This window comes from Tachypleus tridentatus, chromosome 1 (genome assembly GCF_004210375.1).
Source record: "Tachypleus tridentatus isolate NWPU-2018 chromosome 1, ASM421037v1, whole genome shotgun sequence".
NCBI lineage: Eukaryota > Metazoa > Arthropoda > Merostomata > Xiphosura > Limulidae > Tachypleus > Tachypleus tridentatus.
The window spans coordinates 136,251,497-136,274,997 of record NC_134825.1 but is presented as its reverse complement, the minus strand read 5'-3'; the positions used below and the strand labels follow the sequence as shown (position 1 = coordinate 136,274,997).

Here is a 23,501-nt window from a genome sequence, read left to right as displayed (position 1 = left end):
AAAAGAAAAACTTATAAATAAAGATAATGATTGGTACTTTCATTTTATAATTATTCAATACTCTATATTATTGTTCTCAGATTTATAAACAAAACTGCTTTACTCCTTGTGCATAGTTTTAATATAAATACATATTTAACTTGAATGGTCATGCATGTTCATGGCTTCCTTCTGTAATCACTAAATGATCTTACATATCAACATAAAATTTTGTATATACAAAAAATTTAAACAGCTCTCAGTGTAACACTTTCAGTGAGAATATGTTTTTTCAGACGTTTACTTTACAAAGATGCAAAGAAACTGAAACAGAGGAGCTTTATGAACATGATTAACAAAATTTATTACATTGAAAATTGTAAGTAATTTATTATAAAAATCATCTATGTAATGAAAATAAAAGATCTGAACACAAACTTGTATTTAAAATAAATTTTCACATCTTTAACAGATAGAACACTATATCAATTTCTAACATTTTTACAAAAAAGATTGGTTAAATATTTTAATTTAGGCAATTTAACTTGTGCACTGTTTTATAGTTACAATAATATAATCCTACTTTAATATAATACATGATTTACCTTATGGCGTTTGAAAGTGTCATATTCCACAATACTGAAGCCCAAGGAACCATCTCCATAAATGATGACAACATCATGATCTGGAAAACACAATTTTGCACCCAAAGCAAAGCCAGCTCCAACTCCAAGTGTACCGAAGGCTCCAGGATCTAACCACTTCAAAGGTCCTCTTGGTCTAAGGAAAATAACAATAGACAATTATTAATTAATTCTTAGTATTAAGCAGCAAAGACACAAGTTACTAACTACTATTACAAAATATTGTAATATGGACATAAATATTATATTTTTAAATAAAATTAATCAAATGAGACATCAACGTTTTTCACTTATACAATAATTTATTTGTAAAGTTTAAACATATCAGTTAAAAAACCTTTAAAAAATGATTCCACTATCTTCAGGTGAACAACCCACAAGGTATACATGAAGTTCTTATATACCTAAGTACATGTGTAAGTATCATATTTTTACAGTGGCACCATTTAAAACAATAATTTCCAACACTTCACTTCCATGGCTCCTGGGCCTAAATCTCTATTGAAATTCATTTTCTTTTAAACAATTTCTAAGAATTATCTTATAATTTAATTCATTTCTTTGTATTACCTATTCAAATATTTTTAAACTACTCCAGTCAATAACACATACAGAAATTACCACACGTTCTGTTAAAGCCTAGTCACAGATTGTAATTTATCTGCTGCATTTTGATATTATTTCATTCAAAATTTTAAGTTCCTACTTGGACGTCCAATATAACTTAGACCACATGTACATGAATTTTTATATGTGTTATATTTTCCCATGAATTCAATTTTATCTTTCAAATCATTAATTATGTGACTTACTTTTAAATGAGGAGTAAATGTTACATAGCAATTGATATTTTGCCTAAACAAATTACCTATTTTTATCAACCATGGTGAAACATAGGGCAAATACATTATTTCTTATCTTTCTTTTGTTATCTGCAATTTAGTACATACAAAAATTTGAAGTTTATTATAATATTTATTCTACATCCTATCCATAACTTTAGTTTATACATTTTATCAATTGTTACCTATTTTAAATATGTTACTTCTAACACTAAATACTCATCACATAAAGAAACATTTAATAGTCCTATTAATAAAAGATGAAAATGAGGACATTTTCTGTGACCATGTGTAACACAATCCTACATGTGGTGGTGTGTCAGTAGAGAATGATTTTCTGTATACAGAAAGTCCATTTTTATAGAAACATCTAATAAGTTTTAAAAACCTTCATCTTCAACCACTAAAGTAAATTGCTGGATTTAATTCAGATGTTTCTGGAACTCAATTAACATCTGAGACCAAAAGTTGAGTAGCTCATTTTAGCCTCCTGTTGCATCATTAAATATTAGATCAAATTAAGATATTTCAACCTAATCAGGTTTTGCAGAAATTTTCATCACTAAAGGTGATGTCATTACAATATAATATATTATTAGAATTCCTGTTTTCTTTAACCTTTGAACAAGAGTATGATTTATGCATCTAACAGTAAAAGCCTCATTTATATATACACATAAAAATCACTACATATTAATAAAAACCCATGTCAAAAACTATATGCAACGTAGTTTGTTGAATGCAATCAACAAACAAGACAGAAATGTGAATTTATAGCACATGATTGCAACTGTACATTAAAATCTTTCAATGTGATATTTTTAGATATATATACAAGTCTACAAAAGAGAATCAAAATTGAATGTTTAGCACTGTACGCATTGTATTGACCTCCAGAGGTCTCAAAGTAAATTAGGTTTTAGTCATTCCATTGTAATAGTAATAATTCCATTGTAATAATCAAACATGCACTTGTTAGTGTTAAAACTACTATTCTAGAAAAAGTATATAGCATCAATTTATTAATGGAATGAGAAGAATACTTTATTTTGAAAATAAAACCTCTTTAGCCTTACAGTATAAACAAAGATTTTCAAAACAAAGGTACTGTTTCTTTATGTAATAGTATCTGTATTACACATTTATTTTGGATTAACAGTTATAATGTTAAATATAAAAAAACAGGAGGTAAAGGTAAAAATAGAAAAAAGTGGATTAATTTTAATAATTTTTTGCAAAAATGTACATAGTTTTTGAATGATCTGGCAATATTATAAATTTGCAACAAAACACCTATTTGAATTAAATGTTACACAACTGAAATATTTGTTAATTTTGAATTTAAATTTATTCACATTAAGGATTTAATTGTAGATCTAATTAAATTTTGATTAAAATAGAATTAATTTCCAAAATGTATTTTAGATAAATACAAAAAAGAAAATCTTATTTTATTGGATTTCAAAAAAAAGTATATGATGATTTAACTTTACCTTATTTAGTCCATTAAAGTATTCAGAATGAAATATTTCCTTTAAATAATCATAAAAAATATATTCAAGAAATAAATACAACAGAAATTAGTGAATTGCCATTTAATTGTATCAAGAGAGATTTGTTTGTTTGTAATTTAACACAAAAGCTACACAATGGTCTATCTGTGCTTTGCCCACCACAAGTATTGAAACCCAGTTTTTAGCATTTTTTGCTTCTTGACCACTGTTGGGTGTTCCTTATAGATTTTTGGCTGCTGATCACGAAAATCACATCCAAGTTTGCCCATCACGTACTATTTCATTAAAATCTTCAATTTTGTCATGTTTTTTCTTATATTTGTGTCCAAAAATTTTCGTTTATGCAAAAAATCTATGAACAATATTTTGTGCAGTCTGGGCATGTCCAGGCATGAAATCAGGCCAGACTGGAAGCTGTTCTGTGGAAGTGTGCAGCCCGAGCATGCCGGAACAAGCTTGAAACTGTCTCAACATGCTATAAAAAAGTGGTTTGCATACACAGTTGCTGCTCATTGGATTAATACAGACCTTATAGTGTGTACATATTGTTTCAGAATATAGTATTGCCTCAGTAGCCCTGTCACAAGTAAGTTAGATGTTATAGACGTTTTACAGAATGATTGGTGTCCATCAATATGTCTCGTAAATGTCGTAATGGCCACAATACATTCTGCTATATTTGTGGCGAGTATACGCTTGTTCATCAGAGAAGCTCAATGACTGCTCTTGTGAAGAAAGCATATCATCTGTACTTCGGCTGTAAATTTGATGATCAAGACTCACACTTGGACTTCTTTCTCACAAATTTCGTTGCTATCAGTGACGAACATTGTGAAAGGTTTCACCAGGACATTGCTACAATGGAAAAACGATATCAGGGCAACTGGAATCTGTCAATGCTTGTTGACTATTATTGGACACTGCAACGTGATACACCAGACATTGAATACAAACGAAAATCAGGAGCAAAACACTTTTAATTATGTTGAATTTAATAGCATATTAGAAACATAAACGCAATTAAATACGTTATTGCCTGTAAACAGTTAACTCTTTATTTCTCAGAGTTCCTACGTGATGAAGCAAAACCAAAACTATATTTGTGCATACTCACCAGATACCTGTCACAATCAGCAAAAATTTTTCAGGAAGCAAAACTTTTCAAAAAAATTGTTGTGCAGTGTTATCACCCATGCTTTTTTTTTAATGGAAATTATTTTTTATTAATTTCACAAAAAAGCAATTAAAATGTTTCAACTTATCAAAGTATAAGATAGATATTTCTTTTAATAATTTAAAAAAACAATATGAAGAAAATTAAAAAACAATTTATTATTATACCCATTGAAAAAGCTGTTTGTAATTTTATTTAATATGTCAAATATTACATGTACAACTTTTAATTAATGAAATAAATACAGCAAATTTTTTACAAAGAGTACTTTAAATAAAAATACAGTTATTACTAAATTGAGGAAACTATTAACAAGTGAAATATTAATATAGACTCTTATTGCTTCAAACAACCATTTTTATATGCACTTCATAAATTACAAAACTCATTCCAAGTTCGAGTTTACTATCAATTCTTTACATGCAGAGCTAAATTTGTTTCTATAGTTCTCAATATTTTGGATATTGTACTTGAAAAACAAAGTTATTGTATTCAAATGATTTGAATCATTATTTTTAAAGAATAAAACAACAGTATTCCATTTCTGGATTGTTTACACAATTTTAAACCTTTTAGGAACAGTCAACTCTGTTATTACTTGTGATTCTACTATTTTGTATGATAAAATAGATCTGAAATACTTAATTACGATATTTAATGACACGTGACATACTTGTATCATGTGAAATAGTTATTTCACAACACAAGTTCACCAAATATCAATGTAAAAATACACTTAGTGTTTGTGCTTATAATAACTATATCACCTTTAATGAAGAACTTTATTAACAAACAGTAGGTATTCCAATGGATGCTAATTTATTTTCAAACATGGCTAATCTGTATCTGTTTTTCTATAGATATTCCTTTTTAAAACAGATATTAAACCTTAATTTATATTTGTATAATTTTCATTACTTAGACAATTTCACTCAGTAACCTCCATTTTAATCCAATAATATGCCCATAGAGTTTGTAGTAAAAAGCAGCAACACTAGTGATAAGCATGTTCATTATTTAGATATGGACATTAATTTTGCAGAAGGCAGTAAACAGGTGACTATGTTTTGATAAGAGAAGGAAATTTGATTTCTCATCCTTGGTTTATCAAATCCTAACATTGTTCCATTGGTATTGTTAACAGAGGATTATTACATCCCATCCAAATTAAAACCATTTTCAATGATAGCAATTCCTTTATGCATAATGTTAATTTCTTCTGAACAATAATTATTATCAAGACTGGTTTATTATTTTTTTTACATTTTTTATATTAAATATGAAACTATATTAAGGGTTGGACTCAGGTTCATAGATCATTAGTTCTTTGATTAAAGAGTTAATTGTCACTTTTCAAACAGTTCAGTATACTCGGGCAAAAAGACCAATTTCAAGTAGCTGGGTTTGTTTCAGCTCACCTGGTTTATGTTTGAATGAGAAGAGCCTCATATTTTGGTTAGCATTTCTTTTATAATATCAAATAAAAGGGTGGAAGTTAGGATTTCTGAGAATTTAAGGATGTCTTAGTTATTATACAAGAAAATTATGTTTTTATTTATAAAGCAATTAAAATGATGGAAGTTGGTAGTTTTTCTTTGTAAAATTTTTGTTGGCTTGGTTTAATTCTACATTAAAGTTAATTGTAAGTATTAGGGGTTACTGCCATCCCATAACTGACTGCAGACAATGAAAGGCAGTTGAAATTGACACACTGTGAGTTTAAGCACTCAACTCTTATTTCTAATTTATATTAAGTTCAATAATGTTTCATAGTGCTGATTTTAATCACCTATGAACAATTAAATCTCTCAATATGGACTCAATAAATTTGACTGACCACGTGACCTTTTTGTATTCATATAAAGGCTTTTAAAATTTTTATTTTCAATAATGTGTACATCTTACACAAAATTTGGCTATCTTTCAGTTAATATTACAAGTTTTTCACATACAAAAACTCGTATTTTTAGTGAAGTATATTTAATAAAATAAAGATATGCCCACAAATATGTTGAGTATTTGCTTTGAATAGTCTCAGTATAAATTAATTTTCATGTTTAAATTAAAATTAAAAAATATAAATTTTCCCTCACATAAACCCTAAAAGCATTTCAAATGTTTTTTTTTTCAGTAAAACTTTATATAGTTTATCTGTTATTTTCTCTACCGTATCTCAAAATGGAATCAGTCAATTTGACCAATCTCATAACCTTGAAAAAAAGAAATCAAAATTACCCTTTTTTTCTTTGTAAAATGACTTCAGATTATAACATGAAACTACACTTGTTTATCCTAAGTAGCTTTGAACTTGTAACAGTATACATCTATTTATAATTAAACTTTATTGTTTTGTTGTCCTCTGAACCATGTCTAACTACTATTTGCACCATTATAATTTGTAAGTCATTTGGGAAACATGGAGATCATTTTACACTATCAAACTATGTATTCATGAGCTGTTCACGTACATACCTCCTGAAGCATTTTTATCATATTCTTTATTTTACCTACTCTAGACTTAACTAACATAATGTGCTCCTTATTTTTATAATTTCAGTTACTTTTATAATAGTAAATAAAAAATAAACAAAAACTGAAGTATTTACCCTTCTCTTTTTTTTTTCTTGTTGATTATCAATGACACTTAACCCTTCTCTTTTTTCTACATTAATGGTAGAAAGCCAGAAAAATTTTGAGAGTTAGGGGACATTGTCTACTTTTTGCATGTTATTAGTCTATGTTTTTAGTGTATTATTTAATTAAGTAAAAGTTATTTAGTGCATTACTAAGTATGATACAAGAGCTGATAAAGATTCATTCAAGCTGGTCATTATCTTTTCAGTGGGAGCAAAGCTTGTACTAACATTGAAATTGACAATTCTCAGTTCAGAAAACAGCATTATATAATGCACCATTTCTACTGGCTACAGATAATAAAAACTTCAATGTTAGAGAACTATTAACAAATTTTGAAAGACAGAATGTGACAAGAAGCATCTAATTTTCAGTTTGATAGGTCTGTAACCAAACAAAATTGAAGGGTATAGAAATTAGAATTTGTTTAAGCAAAAATGATTTTATAATGAGTAATATACATTTAATTTTGTACTTTATGCTGGTGGCTAAAATAGAGAAGATGCCTACAAAAAATGTGCCCTATGAGTTACACTAGGGAAAATTGAGGATATATTTAATACTGCCTTATAAAATTAAGAGCTTAAAACTTATATACTATTAAAATATAGATTATTACAGAAATGCCAACTATTTCAAATGACTGAGTGTAATGATTGTAGACAGAGCCCTTTCACAGTTTTAGTCCTTTTAGATTTGCCAGAAACAAGACAATCTGATGAACGAGGCCTCTTTTTTCCATCTTATGAACGATCGCATTGGTCTTTCTATGCTGCTTAGAAAACGAGAAATACCCATCTACGCGAGCGCTGGTTGGCTGACAAGCACTGATGACATAATTATGGATTCCCCACGTACCCAGTATGGAGAAACACCGCACTCAAACTATTGGTAGATGTCAGAGATAAACATTTTTTTATTATTTCAAGCACAAACATGATTATCATAAGTAGCCATTTGGACAATGTCTTTTATTTGTTATCAAATTTATTTGTATCTCACAAGAAATTTTCTTTTCACCCCTTTCAAGCCATGGGGAACAATTTATCACTTTATTGTATATGCCTATATAATATATAATAATTTAGTAGTTGCAACAAGTCGTAATATCTGTCTGTATGGGCGTATAGTTGTAATGTATACACCAAAATTGTAATGTTTGGCATCTCTGTTATTAACTAAGATTTTATACTATTTTAACTGAAATAACAAGCAAAAAATCAGTTTAAAGAAATTTTGAATGTGAGACATTAAACTCTTGTGTCATGCACAGTGAATGACACCTGTGGTGATAGGGTTAATGTATCGCATAGTATTGTTTGTGTATGTATATATATTGTCAGTTTGAGTCTGTGATACTTCTTGCTTTTAAAGGAAAAGTCAAGTTCATGAATATTACATCAGAGTAAAGAATTTAAATTATGATGTAAATGTATTACGTGGGTTCGTTGTTTTCAAAGTTTAAGATTATGAAGTAAACATGCAAAACTACCCATCCCCAGTAAAGGAAAATTTTAAGCTTATCTATCAATTTAAATTTTTAATGGACTTTGAAAAGGTTACTTGTGTTGCACTCTTGGTTTCACTCAGAATCAAAGCTCTGAGCTACTTATACTGCCTACCACGAAAAGTAATTTTTGGGCATTTCAATTATGCTAAGAACCAGTCAACCATAACATGTGGTGAAAATACATTTTTATTCATTAAATCATATTGTATTTAGAAATGTGTGGTTAATTCCTAATAATTTAGTGTTAGATATTCTGCTCGTGAAGTAACATTTGGCATCAACATGATTCATTCATATTCTGCGGTTATTTCATGATGGTTGACAAAATTAATATCAGTATTTGGATTTTGTATGATAGATGGAATATCCCTAACACATTTGGGTGTTATTGCCACAGACACTATATGCTAAGAAAATAAGTTGACAACCTAGACCTGTAATGGTAACACCACAAAAATATTGTAATTTACCATGTTTCATAACTATACTCTTTTTGTGTCTAAGAAAATCTGTTTGGAAAGTAGCATTTATCATAATACTCAAAACTCTCCAACAATATAAAAGCTTTTCTCTTATAAATAACTTAGAATGACTAACAGAATTATGAAAAGAAAATGTTGATACTTCGATTGGTTATAAACTCGTAGGTATAAAAAAGCAGGTACAGATAAGTAAGTATTTTTAAATGATGGGTGAAGTAATTTGGTGGATTTGGTACATATTATGATATCACAGCAAACAGAAAATGTAAAATGTTATTTTATATTCTACGTTGCCAACATCAGAAAGTTGAGCTTATATTTCATATGAAACTATACAAGTTACATTGTGAGAGTCATAAAATGTTATTTGACTAAATCTAGAAAATGGTGTACTCATGCGATACACAAAAATCGATATTTAACACCTTTGTTTTATATATTTGCTTTTAAATTTAGAAATTAACTAATGTGTAATACTAAAATCTGGATTAAAATTTATAATTTGATACCAAATGTATTGACATGCATTCATAAAATAGTAGTTCAATAAAATTTTAAATGCAAGTCTATAACTGTGATGGCATGGTCTCTGACCCATAGCTACCCATATTAACAGGGTTAATGGTTTGAATATATGTGGAGAACATAAAGGAATTCAAACAAGAATCTTTAAAACAATTCAAGAACTTTCTTCATACCACATGGGTGTCATAGTTATAACTATGTTTGCTGGACTAGCAACTACGTATACATATGCTAAAACATTTAGAATACTCCAGCATTTGCTTGCATTATCCTCACCTTTTGCTCAACATTGAGCAATTCTTAATAATAAGATAAATGTCACTCTGCAATGACTTTCAGACACTAGATGGGAGGCCAAAATTGAAAACATGAAAGATGGTAGGTGACAACTACCAAAAAAATAACAAAAAAAAAAAAGACTTACAGAGGATGAACAGAAGATTGAAACATGTGGTGTGAAATTACATCCATTTTGGATGTTTTAAGGTCTTTCAACTTTGTATTATCATTTATTGTGTGATATGACATTCTGATAAAGGTAAACATATTTATCAAGTTGTGGCAATCAACTAGTATGCATCTAAATGTGTGCAATGTATAACAGAACTCATCTCTTGGCTTTGTGTGGAAAGAACAACTGGGTTTAAATCAGTGCTTACATGTAAAAAGGCCTTAGCAGAGGAACTGAATATTCCCCTACAGTTCAAAGAGAAATGACACCAAAGGAAAATGATATTGAGCTATGAAGTGAAAGATGAACCAATATTTTTGTGCCAAAGAGGATTTTAAAACAAACTAATTTCCCACAGTAATTTACACAACTGATGGTCCTGTAAAGAAACAACTCAAAGGACTTGATCAACATTTCCAGAACTTTGGCTTCTAAACAGCATTTCATTGTTATATCATACGACTCAATTTTAACTTATGAAATACTATAATGACCTTCAGATGTTGTTCACTGACAAAGACTCCAAAAATATTTAAGTGTTTAACTGTGTGAAAAGTAGGAATATCTGTGCAGAGTTATTCCTGACATTGCTGATGTTGCCGTTGTCCTGGTCTATTTAATTAAGAATAAAATGTCTGATATCTATCCATATACATGTAAAACTCTTCACAGTGTTTTAACCACCCAAATAAATGCTGGTCCTGATTGAAACTAATGAAGACATAACCTATACTCTACTATGACACAAAAGAGATTTAGTGCAGAGGCTGTCCTCTCCATTGAACAAGACACTATGCTGTTAATTTCCAAGAACTCATTACTGAATTTAGTAACAGGAAGGGAAGGAAAGTGAACTTTTAGATTGATAGGCCACAATTACCAGTGAGAAAAACTTTCAAATTGTTCATGACATGGTAATTACATTTTAAAAAGTATATCATATACATTATCTTTACCATCTGGTTACTGATTCAACTGACCACTGATCATCCATTCATCCATCCTCTGGAATACTTAGATGAGTTTCAGATGTAATGTAGAGTAATTTGTTGTAAAACAAATGTTACTCTTTAACCAAATTTAATCATATGTGTTTAGTTTCCACAGGAAGCATTGCAATGTGCTTTCTTCTAGGGCACGGGTCACAGAACTACAGGCAGCAAATGGTTGTCACTGTATACATTTTTAACCAATAGGAAAATTCTTCTTTCGTCCTTGCTGCCCATTTATTCATATCGAGGCACGTATCTATGAAAGCATTAGGTTTTCGAAAACAAGTACAGACTTAACCCTCGTCCTATCGATTCGTCTTGTAAATTCAGTGGCCTAGGGTTACTGCTTCAGCAAGCTCATTTCTCTTAGTAGTCTGGTTATGAGCTTTTCGTAACTCGTTCTTAGGTAAGTGTTGTGGCAAACGTACATTTCAATATATTTTGTTTGTGCATTCTTGGACCAGTACAATACTTTTCTCACAGCATTCTGTGTTTTTCATATTCAGATCCTGTTGTTTTTTCACCCATCGTTATGGCTGCTTTTAAAAGAAGAAAAGTGGATTCTGAGTGTCGTGCTTTCAATGAAGAATGGGGAGAAAAGTACTTCTTTGTGGAAACAAAAACCAGAAAGCTTCTTGTGTGATATGCACTGAAAGTGTTGTCGTTTTGAAAGAGTACAATCTTCAGCGTCACTATGAAACAAAACCTCTATCAACATATTTGAAATTTTCAGGAAAGTTCCGTTCTGGGAAATTTGAATCCATGAAACGTGTTTTTGAATCTCAAAAAGAATCTCTTCACGAGAAAGTTTGCTGAAAATGAATCTGTTACTCGTACAAGTTACAAAATAGTGCATAAGATGGCAGAGCGAGGAAAACCTTTTACTGACAGCAACTTCATCAAAGAGTGTACGATGCAGCAAATGAGCTGTGTCCTGAAAAAGCCAATTTCTTTGAAAGTATCAGACTTTCAGCAACTTCAGTTGTACTGAGGCAGAAGAACTTGGAGAGAACATCACATTACAAATATGCCAAAAAGCAAGAAACTTCTTATGATATTTTCTAGCACTGGATGAGTCTACTGATCTCTCAAGTACGTCACAACTTCTCATGTTCTTTTGTGGAGTTAATTTGGACTTTCAAATAACGGAAGAGTTGGTATCAGTTTGCAGCATGCATGGAAGAACAAATGGAGAAGACATTTTCATGGATGTGCATGAAACTTTGCAAGACTATAACCTTCAGTGGAATCAGCTTAGAGGTGTAACAGTTGATGAAAAAAAAAACATGGCTGGAGTAAAGAAGGGTCTGATGGGGCTGATCAGGAAACAGTTGGAAGATCTTCAACTCCCAAGCACTTTGTTCATACACTGCATCATACATCAGCAAGCACTCTGTAGAAAAGACTTAGATATTTCTTGCGTACTGAAACCAGTGATTTCTGCAGTGAACTTCATTCGGGGTCATGCACTTAATCATCACCAGTTCAAGGTGTTTCATGAAGAAATTGATTCGGATATCTGTGACTTGCCTTATCACACGGTGGTGAGGTGGCTCAGCTGCGGTAAAGTCTTGTCTCGATTTTATAAGCTGAGAAGAGAAATAGATATATTTCTTATCGAGAAATATAGAGCCGATCCACTTCTGTCGGATCCAACCTGGTTGTCAAAGTTGTCATTTTTAGTTGACATCACATCTCACATGAATGAATCGAACTTGAAACTTAGGGGAAGAATAACCTTATCTGTAATCTCTCTAGAACCATTAAAGGATTTCAGAGAAATCTGTCATTGTTTGAAGCACATTTGGAAGGAGAAAAATCATTTTCAGTGTTTCAATAAGTTTCATGCTGTAATCACAGAAGATATCAACCTGGAGTTTCAGAAAAAAGATTGCTGATGATTTAAATAAGAATTTCTTAGAGAGATTTTCAGATCTCGACAGAATCGAAAGTGACATTCTCCTTTTTCAGAATCCTTTTGATTGTGTCATTGATGACGTGCCAGTGGAACTTCAGCTGGAAGTCATCGATTTACAAGGAAATGACTTGTTGAAAGCAAAACACAGAGAGGGGCAACTTATTGAACTTTACAGCTGCATACCTGAAGATGAGTTTCCAAAGCTGAAGGACTTTGCATTTGGTATGACATCGGTGTTTGGAACAACTTATGTCTGTGAAGAAGCATTTTCAAAAATGAAGTATGTAAAGTTGATACATCGATCAAGGTTGACTGATGAACATTTGAAAGCAATTCTAATGATTGGATGCAGCAATTCAAAACCAGACATTGAAGATATTTTGAAAGCCAAATGCCAATTTCATAAATCTCACTAACATTTTTCCAGCTTAGTGAAATTCAGACATGTGCTCACTGTATGCGATGTGACAATTGTTTTTGCTAATGTCACCTTCTTTGATAACCTTTTGGTAAATAAAAATGTTGGTTGTATTTCTGTTTGTTTTTTGTTGTGTGTGTGTATTGCATACTTCTCCCACATGGCTAATGTGGCATCCTAAACTTAGTGTTAAGTCTTTTACAGAAAACTTTCATTCTAGCTTATGAAGATTGAACATAATAATCATGCGGCCTGCGCTTCTCATTCCCCAAGTAATATAGCCCCCTGTGAAAAAAGTTTGGTGACCCCTGATCTAGGGCTTTAAACAACCTAAGGCCACCACTGTACATGTTATTGTTTACAAAGGTTAAAATTATGATATAAATTTAATACAAAATACCACTGTTTATATTTTATTCTAGATCTATTTGGTAATAAATCAACATCCAGAGGCTTACAACAGACCACATCAGTTTTTAAAAAAAAAAAAAAAATGTCATTCAAAACTGGACCAACATTTCATGCATGAACATCAATTACTCCTCATCTTTTGATATATAATTAGTAACAATGATTTTATTAAAACATGATTATGTTGTTTTATTGATCTATTAATTAACAACTTCTGTAACATTCAGTTATAACAAACATTTATATACAGGTTATTAGTACTAAATATATTTCACAATTATTTATAATTTATAAAACTACAACATTGCACTGCACCATTAATTTGTAACTTCCACTGGTTTATAATACAGGTACTACTATTTCACACTACTGTTAGCAGTAAATTTCTATACGTTACAATACCCTTTCCAATAAATTACAACTATTATTTTAATGCTATGAATAAATAAAGTTACTTCTATACCTATGATGATATACAACAAACCTGAGTATATATGCAGCAGTACCAACAAAGTCTCCCCCATCAACAATCATAATTGTTTTATCTCCTAACACCTCTTCTAGATGAAACAGTACATTCATAGGATTCAGATGATGTTCTGTAGGATGGTTAGCCATTTTTCTATGATAATCAGTAATTAAATTATAACATCTGAATCAATAACTTATTCCATGAAATTTTGAACTATCCATACATTACAAAAACACTCAAATTTAAAATTGTCTAGCTTACCATACAGTTTTATACAATGATTGGTACTGACTTAAATAAACTGTCACCAATCAATTACTATTATATAGTAATTTTAGTATGGTGTATCATTTACATTTTGAAAGTATTTACTAATAACATTACTTGTCTTATATTTATATTCTATGTCAAATTTAATAACTGGTAAATTCGTTAAAATATGAAGTTCAAGCATCTGTGTAGCTCACTTATATGAATAAACAAATTTGCATTTGGAAGATCTTGGTAAGAGAGAAAAACAATATTTTATACTAATGATGTTAAAATATCATTACAAGTCACAACTCCTGAATACAACTTCAATGAAATGATTCTTTACTGACTGTCAATATTTTCAACATTTTATTTTAGATTAAGTCATGAAAGGTCTAGGGTTCAGTTACTGTTTATTTAAAAAGCAACCACGTTTCTTTTTAATACATTAATAGACAACCAGATATTCTGTCTTATATCTCTTCTGACCAAGCATCTACAGTCACGTATTATGATTTATTTTTATTTTTCTGAGATAGTTCTTTCATTTTCTATTGCTTTATAGTTTTTCTTTCTTGGTTAATCCCCTTTAACTTTTCTTTTCTGACCACTTTATTTATTTCTATAAGATTGCTTTGCCTCTTTCTTTGGATTAATGTAATTGTGGTAATAAAGAAATGTGAAACCCATGTTATAATTTAATTTACAACTTATCAATGAGTTAGATTAGTTTCAGTGAATTTCACTCCCCTTTTTATTTTAAAATATTGAATTAGTAGCATAAATATTAGATATTCTTACACTCCTATATAAATATAGGTTTACTGTAAAAAATAGAGAGAAGCTCAAATGCCATACACAAAACTGGACTGGTCTTAACTTTTGACTTCCTCAGTCAGTACAGTCTCTTTAGTTTTAGTCTTTCCTTATTTTCATGTTCTATCTTTCCTCCTTCAATTAATTTTTGTGTTTAGTGTACACCTTGATAATAATCAGTTTTAGTGACAAAGTCCTTGAGAGGATTCACTGTAGCTGAATTTCATCCAAGTGGTTGTTTCTGATTCTTTGATGTTACCTCATCTTTTGCTACAGAATATATTTACTGCTTGCATGTATTTATTTTCTCTCTCATTCAGAATCTATTTTATTAACTGAGTAATTCTACATGCTGACCACATATTCTAGGCTTAGAATGTTTATTTATAACATTGTTCATTACTATGTAACACTGTCAAATTGCATTTCCCTATATCATTAGCCACTACGTGCACAACAAAAACTGCATCATCTCCAGTACCCTCCATTATATCTCTTGCTCTGTCTGTTGTCTTCCATCTGTGCCCTGTGATAGAATAATCTAACTTTTTCTCCATGTTTGCCCTACAGACTGTTCTATCCACATGTTGTGTCAAGAAATCACCCATAACTATAATGTCTAAGTTCACAATCCACATCCTTTTCTATTCCTTTAGCTTCCCATCCCTCCAATAGTTCATCTGCATGAGCAAAGAGCTGAAATCATTTGCTCAACAGAATAATATCTTTACATTTCAGTTCACTACTTTTAACCACAATATTGCTCTTCTTAACTTCCTTCATGTCAACATTAATCTTAGATAATGCCTCCCTCACACATAAAAGCTTAAGCTCCTCTTAATGCCCTGCTATCATATCCCTACAATTTATACTTCCATCTGTCTATTTACTCAATTTTAGTTAGTATAGCATCCAATTTCTTCTCTAAACTGCAAAATCTATATATAAAGATACCTATGCTGTGCACAACATTAAATTTAATTTTTATTTTGTGTTACCTTCCTGCATTTTGCTACCTTCTCATCTAAACTGAGTTTCTATCACCAGTAATAAGGTGTCAAAATTGAAATGGCTGCTAAACTTGTACTATTTATCTGACTTTTTATCCATTTAAATTATCTTGAGGATCCTCATCAGAATTTACACAAATTTCATCAAAATTGGTTAAGCCATATTTTCACAATAATTTGTAACATTAGACAAATAATTCTGCTTTGTGTGTGTGTATACATGCAGAGAGAGAGAGAGATATACAAATTTCTAAAATACTGTCTTCAAGATAGTAACTATACTCCTCTAGCAGACACAGTAATACACTGACAAATTAAATAAGTAATAAAACAGTGTCAGACCTATTATGCTTTTCTTTCTCTTCATCACGTTCCTTCAGTTGAATAATCCAATCTTCATCACATTTGTAACCTTTCAAATTATTTGAAACTTTTACAAGAAAACTTCCAACATCTCCCTGCACAGCAACAGTTGGTTTCCAAAAAATGTCTGAATTCTAATTTGTTAAAAATAATACAGTATTTAAATTGCAATTAGTATAAAATACAAAATTACTTGTTAGGTTTTACTGCAAGCCCTTTTTAGAGGGTCCCAAACACATTTTCACTGAAACATAACTATAATATTTTTTTAAATTAAATTTATAAACTAATTTATGTTCAAGTTTGTTTGTTTTTTGAATTTTGCACAAAGCTACATGAGGGCTATGTGCACTAGCTGTCCCTAATTTAGCAGTGTAAGACTAGAGGGAAGGCAGCTAGTCATCACCATCCACACCTAGCTCTTAGGCTACTATTTTACCAACAAATAATGGGGTTGACCATGACATTATAATGTTCCTGCAGCTGAAAGGGTGAGCATGTTTGGTGTGATGAGAATCCAAACCCATGACCCTCAGATTATATCCAAGTAAGTTAATTTGTATTTTTCTTACCATGCAATACAAAACATTATTATTTAGTAAAAGAGAATAAGCTACCTAATTTAGTAAATTTAAAATATATCTAATAAAACGTGTTTCAATACCAGCAGATACAATGATTTTGATCTTATCTGTTCTAAGCATTTCAGATATTATTAGCTGCAAAACCAACCTAGTCAAGAATAACAAATGCTGTTTGGACGATAAACACTTGGTGAGATTAGGGCTATTAATTAGTTACAAAAAATGTTCAACTGACTTGGAACCTTCAGAAACTAATAAAGAAACGTTTTTATTCAGGAAAAAGCTTCAAAACACAATGGCCAAATTGTCTCCTGCTAGTTTCTTGAAATTTTGTTTTTAATATTTGATGGAAACAAAAGATAAATTCAGAAGTTAGTCAGGCACAAATACACTACAGTCAGTATTTAGAGCCATGTTGAATTACAGCACCAACTAACTCATTGACTCATGTAATACATGGAAGATATGTCCAATGATGTAAATGTTTCTATAATGAACTATATCACATACTCTTATTCATTATTTTTACAATTAATACCTTATAAAATGCATTAATGTACTGTTTCACCTGAGAAATGCAATACTAATAAGTTTAATTAACCAAAAAGCATATAAAAGACAACTAATATGTATCATTCAAAGTTGGCTTTGTATAGGAAAGTTGGGGAGTTACTGGGAAGAAATGCAGGTGCAACAACTCTTTCTTGCTGAAAAAAAGTGATGGTAAGCTTGTTGTTGTTTTTTTTTCTCTTTACAAATTTCTTGTTACCAAGAAATTGCATCTTACCACTGCACTGTTGTACTTTATGTCAGAGTCCTTTTCAGATTTGAGTGCCATTGCTTCAATGGCCTTATAAGAAGCACATAAAGAAACTTTTATGTTAGAACCGAAGCATCTTTAGCAGCATCACTTGTAGCCACATCTTTTGCGTTAAGCGAGCTCTATGAGGTCATCATTTGTTTAAATCTTCCCATAAGAATTTAGTAACTCCTTCACATTATTCTCATTAACTTCAATAAAACCAGCCTGTTGGGCAAACTGGGCAGTTGTTGTGAATATGAAGCATATCAGGTTCAAAACTAATGAAAGCACCTGTGGAATCAGATCACAGGTTTTTCCCACACACTCTTCATTGACTTGAGAGTCACTTCCCTTTATGACTCTAACGTTTTTCACTACCTTCATTATGTCATAATTGCACCAAAATTACTTGACAGATATGCCACTGTCACCATCAGTCTTCTTGATTAGCTGTTAAAATGTACATCACAGGTAGTATACCTTGAAGACAGCAATTACTCCCATGATCCGTGGCTGCAACATGGATGTTGTGTTGGTTGGAAAAAACATGACTTCAACTTTAATTTCTGCTGTTAAGAAATTAATAGTGGCTAATTGGATGACTAGGGCATTGGGAAGAGTAACAATGTTTTCTTAGGAAGATCATGGCTAAACAACGCCTCTTAATAACTTGGCAAAAATCACAAACAAACCACTTTTGAAAAATGCCCCAAGTAAACCATGCCTTTAGGTTTAAATGTCTATCAAAGATAGAATTCCCTTGCTGTAGCCCTACAGTGCTCAAAGATTTTCTGAATGATAAATTAACAACAGCTTCAGTTTGAAATCCCCTGCCAAGTTTCCCCAAAAACGAGAGTCAAGGCAGTCTAAGCTGCTTTAAATCCATGGTGCAATCTTTTCTTCACAGGCAATAAATGTACAGAAAATATTTCACTTACATAAAAAAAACAGTCTCATTCATGTTCAAAAACAGTTGTGGAGAGTTTTCATCACTTTTTTATGGCTTTAAGAATGTAAGGGACTTTTCATGAAATTGTGATGATGTGCATGTTTCTGCAACATTCAAAACAGTCAAAGTAGACATAGCTTCCACTAAAATGTCCTCTTCCTATCAAATGGCATATTATATTATGTTGTTTTCTCTATTCATAATTGTGAATTTCACTTTCAGTCCCAGGAAATAAATTGATGAAGTCAGTCAAAATGACCAACTTTGTAAACACCATAATAGAGTTAGGGTACAGAAAATAACAGATAAAATATAATCTTTTACTGAATAGTATGTTTGAGAAGTGCTTAGAAGGTTTTAGAAATTATGCAATTGTAACTTTTTTAATCTTAATGTGAATATCACTTTATAATCAGACTAGTATACTAATGGATAAATCTTTATTAAAAACATCTTTCTAAAAAATCCAAACTTTTCATGTGCAAAAGACTTTTAATGCTTACTAAAAGTCTGTTAATAAAAATATCAGATTTTACTGATCATGTTTTTTATGAGATTGTGAACACTGAAAATGGAGCAGAAAGTTGGCTTCCAAAAGAGCTTGTTTTAACCTTCACTAAAAAAAGAGTTTCTAAATAAATACGAATTAAAATTTAATCTTAAATACCTATATAATTATAAGAAAATTAAACTAGTAATAACATTACATCTCTCTTTTTACAAGATATAGACAAAGGTTATTATATGGATTTATTTAACTAAAAGGATAACTCCAAGCTATGGAGTATACAGTAACATAAAACATATATATATAGTTTTATATTTGGATTTGACTAAAGGGGTATCCAGCAACAGAACATTTGCTGACAATATAAAAACAACAAATTTTAAGAAAATAAACACATTACTAACCATCTAAGTATAAGCACGAAACTTACAAAAAAAAAAAGTTATCAAATATTTAGTTCCTTATTTTTCCTCAAATGCATCAGATTTATAATGATCTTTGCATCAGAAGCTTTGTTCATTGTTTCTTTTCCCCAATATCTGTTTATCTTTGGACAACAAATATGAATACTCCCTTGAAATATTCATGCTATCCAATAAAATTAGACCACTCATAATATTAGCAACTGTGCCAATCCTAACTGAAAATTCCACAACAAATACAATTCCACATTTTGAATGAATTAATATTTGTAGACAAAATATATTCTGTGTATCATGTAACATTTAATGTATATATTAAATGCAAAGATATAATTCTATTTCTTTTGTATATGTAATAAAAGTTGAACACAATTTACAATAACAATCTACATACACTGAAACACTGGCGTGTTGCAGCAGAAGCAAATATTTCACAGTAGTACTCACTATATATACTTGATTCATGCAAAATTCTGATCATTTGATGATATATTGTCAATATATAAAGCTGTATGGCTGAAGATGTTAGAGAGGATATTTATATAACACATAGTCAATGAACACAACATTTAAATGTGGGGAACCTTTAATGTTCTGCATGGAAGTGGACACACTTGCACAGAAGAGCATTCAGAACAAATACTTCAAACCAACAATATGCAATGTATTCACATGCAATTTTATTATTTTTTTGAAAAAAAAATTACAAAAGCAGGCATACTTTCTGGTAAATTTAAAACAATAATAAATGAAAATTTGATGTCAATGAAGGCTAACAGTTAAAAGTGACAAGTTTTAAGCCAAAACTAAAAACCATTAATTGATTTAACCCATTAAATGCAGTTACTATAAATACATGCAGAATTTTTGCATGCCATACACTACATGCATTCAACTGCCTATATGATGAATCAGTAGTAAGCAAGTTAATGAGAAAAATAACCAGAAAAACTGAAATTACAAAAACTAATCATGTATCTGTCAGATCATTCAATACAACTCCAATGAATTTTTGTGCCTTTGGTCTGCTTAAATATGGTTTTAGAAACAAACATCTACCTACAATGGAAGATTTATGGAAATTCTGTGTTTAATAGTAATCTTGCAGCACTTCACAGAATGTTGTTACAAGGGTTTGATTGATTGATTGATTGATTGATTTACTGTTTTATGGTACAAAGCACCTAGGCTATCTGCACCAAACGTCCAGTAAAAAGGTAAAAATAAATTATATGTAGTAAAATACATAAAAGGAAATGAAGGTAAAACAAAACAGCATTAAAAAACAGAAAAAGCATAAAACCAATGTTCACACCTAGTCTACAATGTTAAGTGAGAAGTAAGAGTAAGTTGTAAAGGGCTTTCTCTGGCATAATGGTAATGATCATAACCCACCAGGAAGGCTAACAGGCAAGTACAAAAACCACCATCAGTCACCTGAAGTTGGCCTTTCCAGTAATGGTTCCGGGTTATGTTGTCATAACAGCCATTATCAAAAGGTAAACCAGTAAAAGTGTTAAAAGACATGCAGCAAAATTGTAATAACAACTCGCTAGGACAACTAACAGGTAGTTCAAACACCACCGTCAGTTACCTGAAGTTGGCCTTTCCAGTAATGGTTCCGGGTTACGTTGTCATAACAGCCATTATCAAAAGGTAAAGCAGTAAAAGTGTTAAAAGACATGCAGCAAAATTGTAATAACAACTCGCTAGGACAACTAACAGGTAGTTCAAACAGCTGCGTTAGTCACCTGAAGTTGGCCTTTCCAGTCCTAGTGTCGAGTTATTTCATTTCTGGCCAGTTTCCAATGTCAAATTGAACTAGAGACTGAGACTGAGACACTGAAAAGGGAACCACAATTAAAATGGTGTAATGAAAAAATATCAAACACTTAAATGAGGTTAAAAAGATTAATGGCCATTAAAAAACTACAAACTTTATCAAGGTGGACAGTGTCACCATTACCAATAACATTGTCTAATGTTGTGGACAAACCGTGGGACAGAACATGTTTAAAATAGTGCCGTTGTTGAGAGGCGTAACGATAGCAAGAAAGTAAAATGTGGCTTACAGTGATTTCAGTGTTACACAAACTACACACTGATGCACCAGTTCCAGATAAAAGAAAATGATGAGTTAAAAACCTGTGACCAATGTGTCGTCTAGTTAGAACAACTTCCTCCTTCCGAACCTTACAGAAGCTAGACAGCCAAAGCCCAATATAGGGTTTTATTTGAAAAAGCCTGTTGTCACATTGCACTGCCAGCTGGCATGGAGCCGAGCCTTGAATACAGGACCATAGTCCATGTATGGAATAGGCACAGTGGTGATAGTGCCAGAACAGATAGATTTAGCTGCCATGTCTGCAAGCCCATTACCGCGAATAGCAACGTGGCCTGGTATCCAGAAAAACTGGATAGAAGTAGATGTTAATGAGAAATGGGCCAGTTGGCTTTGAATATCAGCGAGAACAGGGTGTGAGCCAACGTGAAATGATTCCAAGGCCAGCAGAGAACTAAGGGAGTCAGTATAAATAGTGCAGTGGGAGTACTGCTCAGGATTCTGCAATGTTATCCAAGGACAGACCCAATTCATCCAATTGTGCCTGTATGCAAAGGCCAAAAGGAGCAATGGCAGATCATCTGTTTTGAAAAAGCAAGGCCCACTGAGGAAGGAAAACACATCCCCAAGTAAGATGCTTTGGTAAGGAGCGAAGTTTTGAAAAATACAGTAAAGACAGTTGCAAACGGCAAAGGTGCAGAGAAGGTTCGTGAGATTCCATGTATAAGCTCTGAACTGAGGAGGTGCGGAAAGCCCCAATGCAGAGTCAAAGTCCTTGATGATGAATTGGGTCCAGCATCTTTCAGGCCGAGGGTCTGGCAGAGCCATAGACCATTGATCCATAGTCAAGTTTTGAACAAATAAGAGTATGATATATCTTTAACATAAAACAACTGGTGGTAGAAAGGATATGAAGGATGTTCAGTGCTCATGTGCATTTGACCTGTAGCTGCTTTAACTGTGGTATAAAGGTCAGCTTACAGTCAAAGATAAGCCCCAAGAACTTGGTCTCAGGGACCACCGGCAGCGAAACTTCACCCACACGGAGTTCAGAATCAGGATGGATACCCTGTTGGCAGCAAAAGTGCATGCAAACGATTTTAGAGAGAGAAAAATTAAAGCCGTTCACCGTAGTCCACTTCAGTACACTATTGAGGGCAGTTTGTAGTGCTGTTCAACATATCTCATGTTCGACGACTGACACGAGATGTGAAAGTCGTCAACATAGAGCCTGTTTGAAACAGTGAGAGGAAGTTGTTCAGTGATGGCATTTATCTTTATACTGAAAAGTGTGACACTCAAAACACAGCCCTGAGGGACCCGAAGTTCCTCTGCAAAAGAATGGGAAAGTGTCAAACCCACACAAACTTGAAATATCCTTCCATTAACAAATTTTTAATAAACATGGGTAAATGGCCACGTAACCCATATATATGGAGGTCTCGCAAAATGCCATACCTCCATGTTGTGTCATAAGACTTCTCAATGTCAAATAATATTGAAACAAGATGTTGGCATTTGAGAAAGGCTTCTCTGATTGATGTTTCAAGTTGAATTAGGTGGTCTGTGGAGGAATGCTGTCATCGGAACCCACACTGGATGGGCAAGAGGAGGTTGTTTGATTCGAGGAACCAAACAAGACGAGCATTAACCATCCTCTCTAAGGTCTTACAGAGACAGCTCGTCAAAGCAATTGAATGGTAGTTTGAAGGAATCTTGGAATCTTTCCCAGGTTTAGAGAAAAGTAAGATAATAGCCTGGGGACAG

At 31.7% G+C, this 23,501-nt stretch overlaps 1 protein-coding gene across 6 annotated transcripts in view; it reads right to left on the bottom strand.

Annotated features, from left to right (window-relative positions):
* Positions 1-23,501, bottom strand: part of LOC143225072 (2-hydroxyacyl-CoA lyase 2-like) — a 109,990-nt gene that overhangs the window by 7,350 nt on the left and 79,139 nt on the right. For all 6 annotated transcript variants that reach the window (XM_076453787.1, XM_076453793.1, XM_076453802.1 and 3 more), the window contains 3 exons: positions 16,387-16,541; positions 13,979-14,116; positions 585-759 (listed from right to left, as the gene is read on the bottom strand). In XM_076453787.1, the coding sequence (XP_076309902.1) occupies positions 585-759; positions 13,979-14,116; positions 16,387-16,541 (468 nt within the window). The remainder of the gene's footprint in view (positions 1-584; positions 760-13,978; positions 14,117-16,386; positions 16,542-23,501) is intronic.